The sequence below is a fragment of the Muscardinus avellanarius genome (assembly GCF_963383645.1).
Source record: "Muscardinus avellanarius genome assembly, chromosome: 19".
Classification (NCBI taxonomy): Eukaryota; Metazoa; Chordata; class Mammalia; order Rodentia; family Gliridae; genus Muscardinus; species Muscardinus avellanarius.
The window spans coordinates 32,413,352-32,431,987 of NC_137805.1; the positions used below are offsets into that span (position 1 = coordinate 32,413,352).

General features: G+C 52.7%; 1 protein-coding gene across 3 annotated transcripts in view; it reads left to right on the top strand.

Annotated features, from left to right (window-relative positions):
- Nucleotides 1-18,636, top strand: part of SULF2 (sulfatase 2) — a gene marked incomplete at both ends in the record, with an annotated part of 71,454 nt that overhangs the window by 5,651 nt on the left and 47,167 nt on the right. For all 3 annotated transcript variants that reach the window (XM_080716098.1, XM_080716100.1, XM_080716099.1), the window contains one exon: nucleotides 11,134-11,373. In XM_080716098.1, coding sequence (XP_080572224.1) covers nucleotides 11,134-11,373 — 240 coding nt within the window. Of the gene's footprint in view, nucleotides 1-11,133; nucleotides 11,374-18,636 lie in introns of those variants that run through there.

Sequence of the window (18,636 nt, forward strand, 5' to 3'; positions counted from 1 at the left end):
GGAGAGCAGCCGTCCACCCTAATTAGGGCCTGCTCCAGAGACCCTGGTGGGAGGACCAGGCAAGGAGCCGGGCTCGCCCTGTTTCTTAATGGCGAGGGTGGCAGTGGGGGTGTACCTGTATACTCCTATTCCCTGTCCTTGCCTGTATTTGACCCCCTGAGCTGTCAGAAGTGTCAGATGCCCCAGGGGAAGTGGTTCCAGGGGCACATTAGTCAGGTGGTGGTCCAAGTTATCAATATATTTTCAAAGCATTTGTGGTGCTGGCAATGGAACCCAAGGGCATTCTGCCTCTGAGCTACTCCTCCAGCCCTATTTTATTTTATTTTATTTATTTATATATTTATTTATTTTTTTGCAGGTCTGGGGATGGAACTTAGGGGGATTCAACCTCCAAGCTACACCCCCTGCCCTATTTTTTATTCTTTATTTTGAAACAGGCTCTCACTGAGTTGCAAAGGGCCTCACCAAGTAGCTGAGGCTGTCTGCAAACCGCAATCCTCCTGTCTCAGTCTCCCAAATGGGATTACAAGCGTGCGTCACCACACACGGCTCCTATTTTTTATTTATTTATTTATTTATTTATTTATTTATTTATTTATTTTTGGTGGTACTGGGGATGGAAGCCAGGGGCCTTTTACTTCCAGGCTACACTCCCAGACCTATTTTATATTTTATTTGGAAACAGGATCTCTTAAGCCAGCCTCAGCTGGCTTCGAACCTGCGTGATCCTCCTGTCTCAGCCTCCCAAGCGTGCCACCACACCCGGCCTATTTTATTTTTTTTATTTGGAAACAGGGTCTCACTAAGTGGCAGAGAGCCTTACTAAATTACTGAGGCAGGCCTACAACCGGCGACCCTCCTGCCTCTGCCTCCCGAGGACTGGGCACCACACCACACCTGATTTGTACTTCCTTCTGGAAGCTTAAAATTTATTATAAAAGGAAGCTTTGGATTCTGAGTGTAAGTAAGACACCAGTATCGATTGCCTTAGGTAAAAAGCAAAGCCCGAGCTGGGCGTGGTGCCGCGCACGCTTGTAATCCCCGCGCTTGGGAGGCAGAGACAGGAGGATCGCGCAGGTTCAAAGCCAGCCGCACGCGCTGGCTTAGGAGACCCTGTTTCCAAATTAAAAAGTGTAAAAATAGGTCTGGGAGTGTAGCCCAGAGGTAGAAGGGCTTCCAGGAACCCCAGTACCACCAAAAAAAAATAATAAAAATAAAAATAAAAAGCAAAGCCCGGGACCTTAACAGATGACCACAGTTTTGAGGTCTCAGCAAGACATGGTGTTCCTTAAGAAGGTGGATGGTCAGAGAGGTGACAAGTGTTGAAGGTGAAGCAACACCTCTCAGGCTCTCTCAGTCGGCAGGATGGAGACCGGCAAGCTTTGCGCGCTGAGCCCCACTTACACCGGGCTCACATGGTGGTGGCCCTCCCGCTAAAGGGCTGTGGAGAGAGGCCGACTCAGAGCCCCAGGAGGACCTCAGGGGTGGGCTCAATGGCTCCCTCACGCAAAGATCCATGCCAGGTAGGAATAAGGTGCCTTTGGGGGACCCCCTCCAATTGTCAGATTCCAAGCACATCCCCCCAAAGCAGAGGAATCATAGAGCAACTCTTCTGAAACTCAGAATTCTTTGTCTTTTAAACTGGCTTTAAATAAAAATACGCCCAGTGAAGCGCCAAGGGTAAGCTCTGTCCAGCCAGACAGCCGGGCTCAAATCCTCACTCTGAAGCTAGGCGCGGTGGCACACTCCTGTAATCCCAGTATTTGGGACGCTAAGACGGGAGGATTGCAGATTGGAGGCCAGCCTTGACAGTTTAACAAGACCCTGTTTCAAAATAAAGAATAAAATAGGGCTGGGGGTGCAGCTCAGAGGTAGAATGCCCCTGGCTTCAATCACTAGCACCACCAAAAAGAAGATGTTTCAGTTTGAATGTCTCATCTAGTCCTCCCACCCACATAGTAGGGCGAACCTGCAGCCACAGGTACTGGGCCCAGGCGCACACTGCTGGGGGTGTGAGCCTGGCTCGGGGACGCGTGGATCACGCTGCACGTTCCGGGGGTCAGAGATGCACCATCATGGGCAGTGAAGGTCAGCCAGGCGGCGCTGTCCACGGGCTGCCGCGGGGCTGCGGGATCAAACATCCCATTGGCTGTAGAATCACGAATCCCAGGCTCACTCTTCATCATCCTAGTCCAGATGACTTCCAGAAACAACTCAAAGAAAATCAAGCCAACAAAATACTGCTCTCGTTGACTCCTGGAAGTAAAAGTTCCGGTGCATTTTGAGCTTCAGCTGCGGTTGGCTCCAAGAGTGTCACCTCTGGGTGTCGTCTGTCTCTTCCTCTCCCTAGTCTGAGCTCCTCTGATTTGACTCTGTTCTCGGGCCTGTTCACCATATGGCGCTGCTGGCAGTGGTAGACTGGTACTGGCACGATAGCAAGCCATCCCTGTGCAGAGAAAGCTTTTCCCTTCATAGGTGCCAACAACAATCCCCAAATTGAGTCTCTTGGGTCTGGATTCTCTGGGACATCTGGTCGACCTTGAACCCCTCAGCATTATAAAGCACAGTGGTTGGCCAGCATGGATCATTACACACCCATGCAACCCTGGAACCATGAGGACCAGGGAGGGGGCGCGGTCCCTCAAAGGACAGCCCAAGAGCCAAAGTGGGTGGGCGTGGTGGCACATGCCTGTAATCCCAGTATCCTCAGGAGGCTGAGAAGGGAGGGCCACAGGTTCAAGGCCAGCCTCAGCAACTTAATGAGACCCTGCTTCAAGATAAAAAATAAAATAGAGCTGGGAGTGTGGCTCCAAAGTACAACACCTTGGGTTCCATCCCCAGTAATACACTAAAAAAAGAAAGAAGGAGGAAGAGGAGGGAAGGGAAAGGTGGCAGAGGCTGGTGAACAGTCAAGTCAGAGGCACCAAGGGCACACAGTAGGTCTCTGCAGCAGGCTTCCCAAACATGGACCAGGCTCCCCCACTCATCGGGAGAATACTGAGCACCTGCTGTATACCAAAGGAAACCCAGCAGCAGACAAAACAGACTGAACCACTTCTTTTACAGGCTGACATTCTAATTCAAGAGTTAATAAATAAGACATTGAAAATCTATAGCAGAACCAAGTACAGTGGCACACAGTTGTCATCCCAGCCATGGGAGGCCGAGACAGGAGGGTCGAAGGTTCAAGGCCGGCCTCAGCAACAGAGTGAGACTCTCAACACTTAGCAAGACCCTATTTCAAAATAAAAAGGGCTGGAAGTGGAGCTCGAGGGTAGAACTCTCCTGGGTTCAACCAAGAAGAGCCAGTCATGGCGGTGTACACTTACAATCCCAGTACTTGGGAGGCTGATACAGGAGGATCGTGGTTCACGGCCAGCCTCAGCTACTTAGTGAGGCCCTCCGCAACTTAGTGAGACCCTGTTTCAAAATAAAGAATAAAAAGTAGGGCTGGGGGTGTAGCTCGGAGGTAGAAAGCTTCTGGGTTCAATCCCCAGCACCACAAAAATTTTTTAAAAAGCGGCCTCCTTGAGAAGGGACTTTTGAGCCAAGAAGTTAAGGGTAAGGCTGGCAGAGCAGCCCAGAGGCCGGGGCAGGCAGCAGTGTCCTGAGCCAGAGGCCCAGGAAGAGGGAGAGTGAGCGGTGACAGGGTGGTGGTGTTAGGTGACCGTGCAGGGAGGGCTTGGCCTTTCGGAGTGACCGCCCTTGAGCAGAGAGGGGATGTGATCCCATTTGTTTTACTCTGAATAGACTGAAGCGGTGCAAGGAGACGGGTGCCGGGAGGAGTCTGTCCGTGGAAGTGGTCCAGGCGCGCGCCAGCGGCGGCTTGGACCCCAGTGAGGGACATAGGCGGATGCTGGGCATGTTTCAAAGGCGGAGCCAAGGAGATGCGCGGGCGGGCCCTGTGCACCCGGAGAGAGGAGTCGCGAGTGGCCGAGTGAGGCCAACATTTGGGCCTGAAAAAAGCCCTGCTTACAGAGATGGGGAAGCTCTGGTTAGGCGCTCTGGACCCGAGAAGTTGCAGCTTCCTGTAAAAAGCCAAGAGGCGCTAAAGTGCAGCCACATCCCTGTGCAGAGGAGAGGCCCAGGCCCGGGAGGGCGGGGATCCTATGCGGTCTGCGTGTTTTTTATAAATTGTGGTGCCAGGGATTAAACCCAGGAGGAGTCTACCTCCAGCAACATCCCCACTCCTATTTTTTCTTCTAAAACAGGGTCTCACTCAGTTGCAGAGGGCCTAAGTTCCTGAGCCTGGCCTCAACCTGCGATCCTCCTGCCTCGGCCTCCCAAGCACTGGGATTACAGGGGTGCGCCACCACAGCTGGCACGCGTGTGCATTCCAGGAGCACGTGATCCTGAAAGTCGCAGGGCCCCAGCTCTGACGGCTGCCTCGTGGGAGAGGCAGGATTTGGAAGGAAAGGCCAGGCAGGGCTCGGGCCAGCCCCCCTGCTTTCCCCTGTCCACCCCTGAACGTTAGGAAACCGCACCCCGGGCCCTCGCTGATATCCAGGAGGTGGATTCGGCGCTGCGGGCGGGAGCGCTCCACCGGGGCCAGATGGCTGGCCGCCCAGGACAGCATGCTCGGATTCCAAACACTGGATGGGGCGATTTCCAGCTCTGCCGCGGAGAGCCCACCTCCCAGCATTCCTGCCGCCGCACCGCTCCGGGAGCGCGTGCTTGCAGGTTATCTCAGGAAGGAGAGCAGCCCGCTGGACCCACCCCGCTGGGGGACTCGCCAAACACATTCCTGCGAGACTTCTTTTTTTTCCAGTTCAGCAACACTTGGGGAAATCTTTTGAATTCTGGAAGCAAAGTGTATAGGACGAGGCTCGGCGCCCGTACCAAGTATGTAAAGGAACCGCTGCTTTCATAAGATGGCATGTTGCCTCTCAGAATGTGGCTTCTCGCAGCACCCAAGGGTCTGGGGTCGGCAGTGGTTGTCAGGGACCCAGGCTCCTTCTCTGGCTCTCTTACCCTTTGTTCCTGCTCTGTGGCCTCTGTCTCCAGGATCACCTGGGGCTACAGAAGGGCTGCTGGGCTCCAGTGATCACAGCCGCATTTCAGGTAGCAGAAAGCAGAAAGGATCTGCCAGCGCTCTCCTTGGCGAAACCCAAGCGCAAAGCAGAGGCCGCAGGAGCTCGAGGGAGCCCATCCGGGCCGGCCTGTTGTCCAGGGACAGGATCTGGATCCAGAAGGCCCACGGGAGAATCACTGGCTTATGACAATAAAAAGTCCAAGAGAGTCTGGGAATCGCCGTTTCCAAGCTGGGCACACTGGGAAATCAAAGCAGAGCCAGCGGAGAAGGGAGAGGGAAAAGCAGATGCTGGGCATCACGGGGTCTCGGCTTCACCAGAGACCACGAGCAAGGGGCATGCGGGGCTTGGTAGTGCCCAGCTGTAATCCAGTGCTTGGTACAGGAGGATTGCAGGTTCGAGGCTGGCTTCAGCAACTTAGTGAAACCCTCAGCAACCTAGCAAGACCCTGTTTTCAACGCCGGGTGTGGTGGGGCACACTTGTAATCCTAGCATTTGGGAGGCTCGCGAACAGCCTCAGCTACTTAGTGAGGTCCTTTGCAACTCAGTGAGACCCGTTTCAAAATAAAGAATAAAAAATAGGGCTGGGGTGTAGCTCGGAGGTAGAATGCCCCTGGGTTCCATCCCCAGACCCGTAAATAAATAAATAAATAAATAAATAAATAATAAAGCTGGGGATGTAGCTCAGAGGTAGAATGACCCTGGGTTCCATACCCACCAAATACTGCAAAAATAAATAAACATATAAATACATACATACATACATAGTCAGTATACTGAGAGGCCCCCAAAAGCAGTCATGAGTGGGTGAACATACAATTGAGGGTCGGGGAGACCGGTGTCTGGCAGTCACTAGCCCCGGCTCTGAAATCTAACTCCCAGGAGTGGGGGTGGGGAGCCCCAGCTGTCAGAGCCACAGAGAGAGGCGCCAGGGTGACCTCAGCCACCGCCCAGAGCGGCAGGAAGGTTCAGTCACGGGAAGACACTGGGTCTGTCTGTCTGCATGTCCCCAGATTTATGTTGGACGGAATGCGTTTGGATTGGCAGGAGCTGGTCCCCCCCTGCCCAGCGCCGGCGTCTGCATTACGGCTGGGCATGGGCATTAGATCATATGTTTCCGTGTTACTCTCACCATGGCACTTTCAATAAAACGGGTCACCGCCCCCCTGGGGGCTTCGCCGTGTAGTGTTGCTTACTCTCCGATGCCGCCTCGGCGAGCACTGCAAGGCTTTAATAGCGGGTGACGGAGCCCTCCTTCCGCAGGCCGACTGGGGCCGGCCGAGTGCTCAGAGCTGGCACGCCCGGGGTCTGCCTGCCAGGGTCACCCCTGCATGGCAGGAGGAAGGAGATGGGAGCACCGAGACTGGGGTTTTGAGCCCATTAAAAATAAGAAATGAGGCCGGGCGTGGTGGCGCACGCTTGTAATCCCAGCATTTGGGAGGCTGAGACGGGAGGATCTGGATTCACGGCCAGCCTCAGCTACTTAGTGAGGCCCTCTGCAACTTAGTGAGACCCTGTTTGAAAATAAAGAATAAAAATAGGGTTGGGGGTGTAGCTCGGAAGGGGGTTCAATCCCCAGTACCGCAAAAAAAATGAAAACAGAAATGGAGTCGGGTGTGTGTGATGGTGTGCGCCTGTAATCCCAGTACTTGGGGTGCTGAGACAGGAGGCTTCCAGGCCAGCCTCAGCAATTTAGCAAGGCCCGCTTTCAAAATAAAAAGGGCTGAAAGCCCCTAGGTTGCATCCCAGTACCAAAAAAAGAAAGAAACAGCCCCGCCGTTTGCTTCTTGACCCAGGCACCGCCTCCCGGGGCCTCTTCACCAGGTGCTGGGCCCCCCTGCGCTTCCGGAGAAGCTCTGCTGGGCAGGTGGGCGCCAGTGTCTGTCCCTTCATCCCCCAGTCTCTGGGGGCTGAGCTCCCATGACCAACTGCTCTGTTTGTGAGTCAGAGGCCAAGGGTGGCTTCTGCCTGGGTCCACAGGATTCGCGTGCTGCACAAGTATGTTTCGAGCACCTACTGTGTTCCTGGCACTGCCCCGGCTTTGGGGCTACAGTTGTGGAGACAGTCAGTAACCCCAGGCCTAGGGCACTGATGTTCTGGGGTCGCAAAGACAAATAGGGGGATATGGAAAAGAAGGCAGAGTGGGGGCAGCAGGTACAAGAACACGGTGGCCGAGGCCGTGTCCCCCGCGCAGGCCCCACGAGTCCCGCTTAACTGGACACAACCCTGGGGCCTCTGCAGGGGCGAAGTCTCGCTCCTGGAGGGGCCCACCCTCAGCTGGAGCTGCCCAGGGGTGCTTGCAAAGGAGTGTCCCGGGCTCGGGGTCAGGCAGAGCCGGGGCCCCCGCAAGCCTGGCCTTTCTTCTGCGCTGCTAGGTGGCACCAGCTAGTTAAGTTGGCAAGAAGCAAACGGGGGGGGGGGCACTTCTTTCTTTCTTTCTTTCTTTCTTTCTTAGGATTGAAACCAGGGGCATTCTACCCCAGCCCTTTTTATTTATTTATTTATTTATTTATTCTGTACTGGGGATGGAACTCAGAGGCATTCTACCTCCAAGATAACACCCCCAGCTTTTTTTTTTTTTTTTTTTTTTTTTTTTTTTGCGGGTCTGGGGATGGAACCCAGGGGCATTCGACCTCTAAGCTACACCTCCAGCCCTATTTTTTATCCTTTATTTTGAAACAGGGTCTCACTGAGTTGCAAAGGGCCTAATTAGCTGAGGCTGGCTGCGAACTGTGATCCTCCTGTCTCAGCCTCCCAAATGCTGGGATTACAGGCGTGTGCACTACCACACCCAGCTCTATTTTTTATTCTCTATTTTGAAACAGGGTCTCACTGAGTTGCAGAGGGCCTCGCTAAGTAGTAGGTGAGGCTGGCCACGAACCCCGATCCTCCGGCCTCAGCCTCACGAATGCTGGGATTACAAGCGTGCGCCACCACGCCCGGCTAACTCTTTTTGTTTTGAAGCAGGGCCTTGCTAAGTTGCTGAGGCTGGCCTGGAGCCTGCGATCCTCCCATCTTGCAGTTGTGGGTACTTTAGCTGTAGGTACAGCGCTCCAGTCCCGGCCTCCGTTTTAACAAGGCCTGGCCACCTGCATCTTGTGGCTTCTCCACTTCTGGAGAGAATATGGCTAATTAAGGGGCCCGTGCAGCCCGGTGGGTTAAGGGCGGCCTCACAGAGTCCCCACCCTCCAGCCCCAGGGAGATGGCAGACCTAGCACAAACCGTATAATTGCGCACGAGCTACACCTGCAGCACATCGGTTCGTGAGGTTGTTTCAGGAGGAGGTAAACAGGGCGCTCCTGCAGGGGAGCGAAGCCAGGCCTGCCAAAGAGGCGGCCTTTGGTTTGAGGTCTGAGTGTGGACCTGGCCAGGAGAGCTCGGACAGAGGCGATGGCACAGGCAAAGATCCTGGGGCAGGAGTGAGCTTGCAGCAGCTGAGAACCCAGGAGGCCAGCGGAGGTGAGCAAGGCGCCATCAGAGAGAGCAAGGAGGTGGGCCGGCGGGGAAGGGCAGGGCGGGCTCTCAGGCCCCACTCTGAGTGCAGTGGGAAACCACAGATGGTTTTAAGCAGCAAAGAGCTATGAAGAGACACAACCCCTGCCTCGGGAAGCGCCGGCTCCTTTCCTTCCCCATCTGTTAGAGACGGGGTCGAGGAGAATAAATCCCTTCCGTTCTTAGCCCCCGGGGGTGGTCTCTTGGTTGTTTTCCCGTCTCCAGGGAGTTGCTGGGTGACCACAGCTCCAGGCAGGAGCCGCTGCTGCCTGGAAGACCCTGTCTTGGCTTCTGGCTCCTGTCCTGACAAATCACCACAAACCTGAGACCAAAAGCAACAGATATTTAGCGTCTCACAGCTCCTAAGGTCAGAGGTCAAAAGTCCAGGCGTCCGCAGGGTCTTGTTCCCCCAGGGGACCCCAGGAGACCCCTTCCTCCTGCAGCACCTGGGCCCGGGGCTTACTGAGCCGCAGCGTGGCTGCAGTCCCTGCCCATCTTAGCGAGGCCTGGCCCCCCGCGTCTGCGGCGTCTCCTCGTTCCTAGAGAATGTGGATACCTGTCCGTGGATGTGGGACTCACCTGGGTCTCATCTCAAAATATGGAACTTAATTACATCTGCAAAGTGCCTCTTTCCAAGTAAATCACACTGAAAGATTCCAGGGCTTAGGCCTCAACATGTCCTTCGGGGTGGGGGGGGCATTCATTCAACCCACTGCTACCCCAAGAATTGCAAGAAAAGGGGGAAACTGAGGCTGGTCCTGGAAGAGAGAGAGAGGGATTTTGGGTGGGGAGTACCGGAGATTGAACCCAGGGGCATTCTCCCTCTGAGCTACACCCCCCCCAGCTCTATTTTATTTTTTATTTAGAAACAGGGCTTTGCTAAGTTGCTGAGAGCCTCACTAAATTGCTGAGGCTGGCCTCTAAACAGCAATCCTCCCTTCGCAGCTTCCTGAGCACGGAGATTACACCAGTCCTGGCTGAGAGGAAGGATTTGCCCGGGCTATTTCCACCAGCTTTGCTGAGTGGGTGCCAACCCTACGCCAATCATGCATCCGTTCTTCACACAGTTGGGACACCCAAGTGTTGAGTACCTACTATGTGCCCCAACCGTGGCGTTGCCAGGGCCCCAGCGAGGAGCAGAGTGCACGTGGGCCTGCACATAGTAGGGCTCCCACACACATTCAGCTCCTCCTTAAGTGCCCAACCTGCTTCTAGCCTTGCCGGGCAGTAATAACGGGCGTGAACATTCCACACTCTGGTGCATAGGACTAAGTCCTAGTACCCCGTGCTGCAGGGGGCAAGAGCTGGAGATCACCAAGCCGGAGTGACCCGGGAGGCTCCCAGGAGAGGCATGGCGGGGCGCAGGGTCAGAGCTGGGGAGAGGAAGGGACTGGGATCCCAGTGGACCGAGGCGGCGGTCACGTTGGCTGAGAGCGCTCGGGGCGGAGTTTGGAACGATTAGCGTGACCAGATTGCAGTAGTGACAATTCCTGGGAAAGTTCCAAACAGAACAGAGTAGTCTCGCCCCGCTCCCACCGTGGTTGCCTTCCAAAAACAACTCAGTGACTATTAACGCCCTGTTAAAAAAGACATTCCGTGCAAATGGGAAGCAGTTCCAGTCTAGGCTGAGATCACTCAGAAAGAGGTTTTATCCATCACAACATGTCTAGTGGGTAAGGACACCCGGAGAGAGAGAGCTATGTGTATATATTTAGTGGGGCGGGGAATCGGACCCAGGCGTTCTCCGAGCTACACCCCAGCCCTTTTTATTGTTGTTGTTGTTGTTGTTGTTGTTGTTGTTGTTGTTGTTTTAAAACAGGGTCTTGCTAGGTTGTTCGGTCTTTCCACATTACTGAGATTGTACTAAAACCTGCAATTCTCCTGTCTCGGCCTCCCAAGTCCTGGGATTGCAGGCATGCTCCACCGTGCCTGGCTAGAGTGTATTTTTATTCACCATTTGTTTGCAATACTGGGGACTGAATCCAAGGGCTCGTGCAGGCGAGGCAATCACCCTTACCACTAATATATATGTATGTATATATATGTGTGTGTGTACATATATATATATATATATATATATATATATATATATCTCCAGCCCCCTTTTTTTGTGGTAGTGGGGATGGCTCTCAGGGGTATTCGACCTCCGAGCGACACCCCCAGCCCTATTTTTTATTCTTTATTTTGAAACAGGGTCTTACTGAGTTGCAGAGGGCCTCGCTAAGGAGCAGAGGCTGTCAGAGATCCCCATCTTCCTGTGTCAGCCTCCCGAATGCTGGGATCACAAGTGTGTATCACCATGCCCAGCTCAGCCCCTTCTGTTCTGAGGCAGGGACTGGCTAAATTGCCCACGCTGGCCTCAAACTTGCAATCCTCCCGCGTTAGCTTCAGCCTTGAGAACCGCTGGGTGACAGGGCGCGGCGGCGTGACCCAGGACGCCGGCTCTGCAGGGCCCCCCACCCTGCGGCGTGACCCAGGACGCCGGTTCTGCAGGGCCCCCCACCCTGCGGCGTGACCCAGGACGCCGGTTCTGCAGGGCCGCCCCCCCCACCCCGAGTCCCAGGCCGGCCCTCGGCGCCCCGCTGACCGTCTCCCCTGCGCCCTGTCGCAGGCTCCATGCAGGTCATGAACAAGACGCGGCGCATCATGGAGCAGGGCGGGGCGCACTTCATCAACGCCTTCGTGACGACGCCCATGTGCTGCCCCTCGCGCTCCTCCATCCTCACGGGCAAGTACGTCCACAACCACAACACCTACACCAACAACGAGAACTGCTCATCGCCCTCCTGGCAGGCGCAGCACGAGAGCCGCACCTTCGCCGTGTACCTCAACAGCACCGGCTACCGCACAGGTGAGGGGCGCCGCCGGGCGGGCGGGGCCTCCCGAGTGACAGGTGGGCGGGCGGGGCCTCCCAGTGACAGGTGGGTGGGCGGGGCCTCCCGAGTGACAGGTGGGCGGGCGGGGCCTCCCGAGTGACAGGTGGGAGGGCGGGGCCTCCCGAGTGACAGGTGGGAGAGCGGGGCCTCCCGAGTGACAGGTGGGAGGGCGGGGCCTCCCAAGTGACTGGTGGGAGGGCGGGGCCTCCCGAGTGACAGGTAGGTGGGCGTGGCCTCCCGAATGACAGGTGGGCGGGGCTTCCTGAGTGATCTGTAGGAGGGCGGGGCCTCCGAGCCACAGGTGGGCAGGCGGGGCTTTCCTGAGTGACAGATGGGTGGGGCCTCTGAGCATATGCGGGTGGGCGAGGCTTCCAGAGTCCCTGGTGTGTGGGCGGGGCTTCTAGCGGCACAGGTGGGTGGGCGGGGCCTCCCGAGTGACAAGTGAGTGGGGCCTCCAAGAGACAAATGGGTGGGCGGGGCTTCCAGGGTAACAGGTGGGTGGGTGGGGCCTCCAGAGTGCCTGGTGGTTGGGACCTCAAAAGGACAGGTGGGCGGGCGGGGCTTTCCTAAGTGACACGTGGGTGGTGGGCGGGGCTTCCAGCATGACGGGTGGGTGGGGCCTCCCAAGTGGCACATGTCCTCGCAAGTGGCACATGTCCTCCCAGGCTTCTCTGAGTGTGACCCATGGACTGCTCAGGTACCCAAGATGATTCTGGTTCGTGCCCAGAGCGAATTTCTTTTCAAAGAAGTGTGATTATTTCTACACGTAGAAGGTAGAAAAATACAGATTTATCCATAATAGTGATATGATGACCTTATCACAGAAATTTGAGTTTCAAAAACAAAAAAGAGGTCACTTATAATATTAATTATATACTCCAAGGAGGCCACAAAGTACCCATGTGTGAGTTTGTTTTCTGTTAAGTTTTTTAAACCATCAGAGACAGTTTTGTTTTTGTTTTGTAGTCGTAGATTGAACCCAGGGGCATTCTACCTCCAAGATACATCCCCCAGGCCTTCTTTATTTTATTATTTGTGTGTGTGGTACTAGGGGTGGAACCCAGGTACCTTTCTACCTCCAGGCTATACTCCCAGACCTATTTTATATTTTATTTGGAAGCAGGGTCTCACTAAGTTGCTGAGAGCCTCACTCAGTAGCTGAGGCTGGCTTCGAACCTGCGCGATCCTCCTGTCTCAGCCTCCCAAGCTCTGGGATTACAAGCGTGTGTCACCACGCCCGGCTTTATTTTATGTTTTGAAATAGGCTCTTGCTAGGTTGCTGAGGCTGGTCTCCAGCCTCGGATCCCAACTACTGAGATTACAGGCGTGCGTCACCAAACCTGGCAGGGACAATTTTATTGTATTAGACCATCAACATGAAAGAAGGTCCCAGAACTTTGGGGTAGGGGTGAAGAGGAGGTGTGGGAACTGGTCTCCACGTGGGGGTAACAGGTGGCGCATGTGTCCAGAGACCGGCCAGTGAGTGGCCCTCCCACAACGGCGCCCGTGTGTCCTGGTGCAGGGCCACCAAGGCTCCTGTGTATCTCTGGGGAGGCACTTGGATGGATCCTAAAGGCTCCTCTCCCAGCCTGGTTGCCTGAGATAGAGACGGTCTTACAGTCCAATCACTTACTCTAGCTCCATTGCAAAATCCTCTAAACTCAATTAATTTAACTGGCTTTTGTTTGGAAAATAAATAAATAAATATTCTCCCCTGTGGGCGTGGAGCCAAGGCAGCTGTGAAACCAGATATCGTGGCTACAGTGTTGCAACCCTGGAAAGTTGCATCCAAGTTTCCCGGCTTGGTTTGGGCGGGAGGGACCTGAGGAGTAGGTGGGCACCTCCATCCACAGAGCCTCCCCCAGATGTACTGAGAGGGGCAGAGCCAGCAGGGGGCCATCTGTCTCCTACACCCGAACCCCAGTTGTGCAAACCAGGCCTTGCTCCTCTGCACAGCGGCCCACTGGCCTCGCCAGGTGTACCTCGGCCCTGGTGGTCCCTGCAGCAAACATTGCGTGTCAGAGGTCGCCGTGGGCCACCCCACCTTGGATGGTAGGGGAGCCTGGATGCCCAGGTGGGAAGCAGGCCCTTGCTGAAGGGGACCTCCGCCACAGGGGCTCAGAGCTCTAGCCATGCCTGCTTGGAGTTGCTAGCCTGCTGATATTTTTTGTTTGTTTACTCACTTTGTTTTGGTACAGGGAGTTAAAACCGGGAGCATTCTACCTCCAAGATACACACCCAGCCCTTTTTTATTTCTTATTTTGAAGCAAGGTCTCACTAAGTTGGGGAGGGCCTTGCTAAGTTGCTGAGGCTGGCAGAGAACCTGGTAACGACAATCCTTCTGTCTCAGCCTCCCATGGGATTACAAACATGTTCCAACACACCCTGCCTTGCAAATATTTTTACATTATTATTATTTTTTTAGATGAAATATGCTGGTTTTAAAAAAACACTTAGTTGACCCCGGGCGTGGTGGCGCACGCTTGTAATCCCCGCGCTTGGGAGGCTGAGACAGAAGGATCGCACAGGCTGGAAGCCAGCCTCAGCTGGCTTAAGAGACCCTGTTTCCAAATAAAAAATATAAAATAGGTCTGGGAGTGTAACCCGGAGGGAGAAGGCCCCTGGGTCCGTCCCATCACCAGTACCATTAAAAAAAAAAAAAAAAAAAAAGTTAGCAAAACTCCAGTTTTATTTACTTTTATCATAGTGAGATTCAAAGCAAAAAAAAACTTATTTCAAGCTGGGCGTGGTGGCACGCACTCGTAATCCCCGCGCTTGGGAGGCTGAGACAGGAGGATCGCACAGGTTCGAAGCTAGCCTCAACTACTTAGTGAGGCTCTCAGCAACTTAGTGAGACCCTGTTTCCAAATAAAATATTTTTTTAAAAAGGTCTGGGAGTATAGCCCGGAGGTAGAAAGCCTCTGGGTTCTACCCCCAGTACCACCAAAAACTTATTTCAAAAATGCATGCTGTGAGAGCTGCGTGTGGTGGTGCACCCTTGTAATCCCAGTACCTGGGAGGCTGAGACAGGAAGATCACAGGTTCGTGGCCAACATCAGCTACTTACGGAAGACCTCCACAACTAGTGAGACCCTGTTTCAAAATAAAGAATCAAAGATAGGGCTGGGGGGGGGGGTAGGGAGGTAGAACACCCCTGGGTGCAATCCTTAGTACCGCAAAAAAAAAAAAAAAAAAAAAAACCCATGCTATGAGCTAGTACATGGCTGTAATCCCAGTACTTGGGAGACTGAGACAGGGGGATTGCAGGTTCAAGGCCAGCCTCAGTAGTATAACAAGACTCTCAGCAACCTAGCAAGACCCTTTTCAAAAAAAACAAGAACATGCAGTGGGCCAAAGAAAACAAGGGCAGGCCGGCCTGTACATCCCTTTTCTGTACCTCTGGCTGAAAGGTACAGAGAAACCATTAGCTCTGAAGGCCAAAGAAACAGTAAAAACCCTGACAGTGTTCTCATCAGCCCCCTTCATTCACAAGCCCACAAAATCACAGGAACATCGTCCATCCCACAAAGGGGTTTGCCCAGAGTCATAAGAAGAGGTGCTTGTGGCAAAATCAAAGTGGGTCCAAGGGCGGGAAGCTAGGGCGTGGGACGGGTGTCTGAACATGGAGACTTGCACAGCTCGTGACACGGGGGGCTTGTGGTGGGTGCTAGAGTCCAAAGTCATACAGTAATGGCCTCAAGAGCAAAGTGTGAGCCAGCTGTGGTGGCACACACCTGTAATCCCAGGAGTTGGGAGGCTGAGATGGGAGAATCGAAGGGTTGAGACCAGCCTCAGCAACTTAGTAAGGCTCTCAGCAACCTAGAGAGACCTTGTCTCAAAATAAAAAACAAATAGGCTGGGGATGTAGCTCAGAGGAATATCCCTGTGTTCAACCCCCGTAACACACACACACACACCTTCAAATTTGATTTTCCAAACTTTATCCTTGAATTTACACAAATTGCCAAAAAGCTATCTCTCCAAAGAATTACTTTTGCCCAACTAAAATTATTATACCCTTCCTTGAAGATAGGGAGCTTGCGGTCTAATGTAAGTAACCACCCACAAGTAGCACTTATATTGTATCTTTTTTTTTTTATTTAATTGGCACTGGGGATTGAACCCAGAGGCATTCTCCCTCTGAGCTACACCCACACCTCTATTTTATTTCTTGTTGTTGTTTTGAAACAGGATCGTGGAGGTGGCTGAGAACCTCTACACTGCTGAGGCACCTGCATTTGTGATCCTCCTGTCTCAGCCTCCCAAGCACTGGGATTATGGAAATGAGCCACCTTTTTTTTTTTACCTTAATAGCCACTTTTTTTTTTTTTTTTTTTTTTTTTTTTTTTTTTTTTTTTGCGGGTCTGGGGATGGAACCCAGGGGCATTCAACCTCCAAGCTACACCCCCTGCCCAATTTTTTATTTTGAAACAGGGTCTCACTGAGTTGCAGAGGGCCTCACTAAATAGCTGAGGCTGTCTGCGAACCGCGATCCTCCGGTCTCAGCCTCCCAAATGCTGAGATTACAAGCATGCGCCACCACGCCCGGCTTAATGGCCACTTTTTTTTTTTTCTTTAATAAAACTGCTATTGAAATTTTTCTTCATTTAGAGTATTCCCCTTTAAAGGGGGATTCTAGAACTTATAGAACTTGGGACCCTGAAAAGATCTGTTTATTTTTAACTGAGCTGTAGACAGTGTATACTTTTTCTCTCTAGCCCAGTAGTTAGGAAGCTCAGGCTTGAGTTTTATGTTGTCATTTAAAGTGAAACATTTTATCCACGTGATATTGTTATACTAACCACCTTCTACTGATTGAGAAAATTATAAGGAAAAACTAACAAATTCAGAGCCCCTTTTAGGTTAATTGACTTGTATGACACATTAGGTTCTATAGTAAGGTGTTTTTTGGGTTTTTTTGTTGTTGTTGTTGTTGTTTTTAGTACTGGGAATGGAAGTTCTACCTCTGAGCTATATCGCCAGCCCTATTTTTTATTCTTTATTTTGAAACAGGGTCTCACTGAATTGCAAAGGGCCTCACTAAATAGCTGAGGCTGGCAGTGAACTGCAATCCACCTGTCTCAGCCTCCAGAATGCCAGGAATACAAGCCTGCACCACCATGCCCGGCTCCTATAATAAATTTTTAAGCCCCAGGGCCACGACCCCCACTGGGTCTTGAATGTTAACCTCATAGCCATGTGGACATCTAGGGAAATGGAGTCGGGTTTAAGTCTGACTTGTGTGTGAGGTACAAGATATCAACTATTTATTCTTCTCAAAAGTTCACGTAGCTTTGGGGACCTTGATGCATAAATTGCTACCGGAGACTTGGGCTCCTGTCCTTGCTACCTGAGACTCCTTCCTTCCTTCCCATTGGTGAGAAACTAGTTACTTGGCCATATGTGGCTGCAAAGGAGTGTGGGAAAATATAGTCATTATTTCAAGACGGCTCTTTCCCCTTCTGGAGCGTAGAAAATGGATACTGAGGGGAAATTAGATCTCAACCACAGTCATTGTTCTCAGCCATTTGTGTTTGCAACGACCTTTTGAATACCACGGGTCAGATGAACTGAAGGGAACTGACATCAGGAAGATGTTATTTATGTGGGCTGACATTTCACGGCAAATAGTGTTTTTAATGTATTAGATTAGTTTTTTTTTAAATAGAGATTAAATCAGTCATTTGATGTCTGAGCTACACCCCATCCCATTTTATTTCTTATTTTGAAACAGTTACTCAGTTAATGAGGGTCTCACCAAGTTGCTGAGGCTGGTCTCAAACCTGCGATCCTATCTCAGCCTCCCAAGTACTGGGATTACAGGTGTGTGCCATCACACCCAGTGGGGTTAGATATTTTTTATCTTGAAAAATGAAACCGCAGAATTTTGAACATGGAGCTAGACGTGGTGGCACACGCTTGTAATCCTCGTACTTGGGAGGCTGAGATAGGAGGATCGCAGTTCGTGGACAGCCTCGGTGAAACCTTGTTTCAAAATAAAGAATAAAAGAAACAGGACTGGGGGTGTAACTCAGAGGTAGAATGCCCCTGGGTACGACACACAAAAACAAACAACAACAACAAAAAAAAAAAACCTTCTTTTGAACACGGCTTTACTTTACGTTACGTCTCACGCTATTTAGCGAGTATAGGCTCTCATCGGAACTAACAGGTTGGTTCTTGAAGCAGGTGACGATGTCGGTTGGGATTTGGGGACTTGCCCAGTGTATTCAGGTGGCAGCACATATGATTTCCTCTCCTTCACCTTCAGTCTTCTGTGAATCCAGAGAAGGTCATCTTTGCCAAAGTCTTGGGGGATGCGATCCATCTTTCCAGGGGCCTCCTCTTAATCCTCTGGCGTCCGGTTCTCCTCCGTGGAGAGCTTATGGCCTCCTCTTCCTTTCTGACGGTCTCTTCCTCACTTATCTCCCGCACCAGATTATTACTTGTCGGTGGATTTGCGTGTGTTTCGAGCTGTCCTTGGGCACCGCTTTAATTTCGCAAAACCCTGCATCTTTTTAAAGATGAGCAGTTTCACTCTGCAACCATCTTGCCTTGTGCTTTAGAGATTGCAGTAGAGATTGACAGAGGATGAAGAGATATGCTAAGTAGGACCAGTATCTCTTTTAATGGACTGTCTGGGTATGGCTGCCTATGGGACTTGAGTCTTGGATCTGAACACCGCGGGGAGGGTAACTGGCGGCCTCCGTTTTGACGACGCATACTTAGTCACCTGCGGCTCTTTGCTCATGTACAAACCCTCAAGTCACGGTTTTGCGAGTTTCTCAGAACGAGACACACCTCGCGGCTCTTCGCAAAGTGGTCGTGAGGGCCCTGAGCTTGCCTTGAATCTGGAACCTTGAATCTGCAGCCAGGCTGGACCACTTTCGCGTCTGGACAAGCCACTGACCGTCTGTGTGTTTGTTACGTCCACCGTGGATCAGGGTGCGCACATTATCGCAGGGGTTGGCGGAGATGATGTTGGGATGGTGACTAGCGACAGTGATGAGAGTGAGTCACACGGGGGCTCGGCCTCACACGCCGCCTCGGGCCCGCGCCCCGGAGGACGCTGCTGCAAGTTCCTGGCGTCCCGGGCGGCGCGTGTTCAACCCCTGGGAGTCAGCGCGATGCCCAGACCTGTCACTGCGACCACAACAAATGTTCAGAGGTCCGAGCGTACTGAACATCGGCGGGGATGTGGGAAAACAGGAAGTCGCGACACACTGCAGTAATGCAAA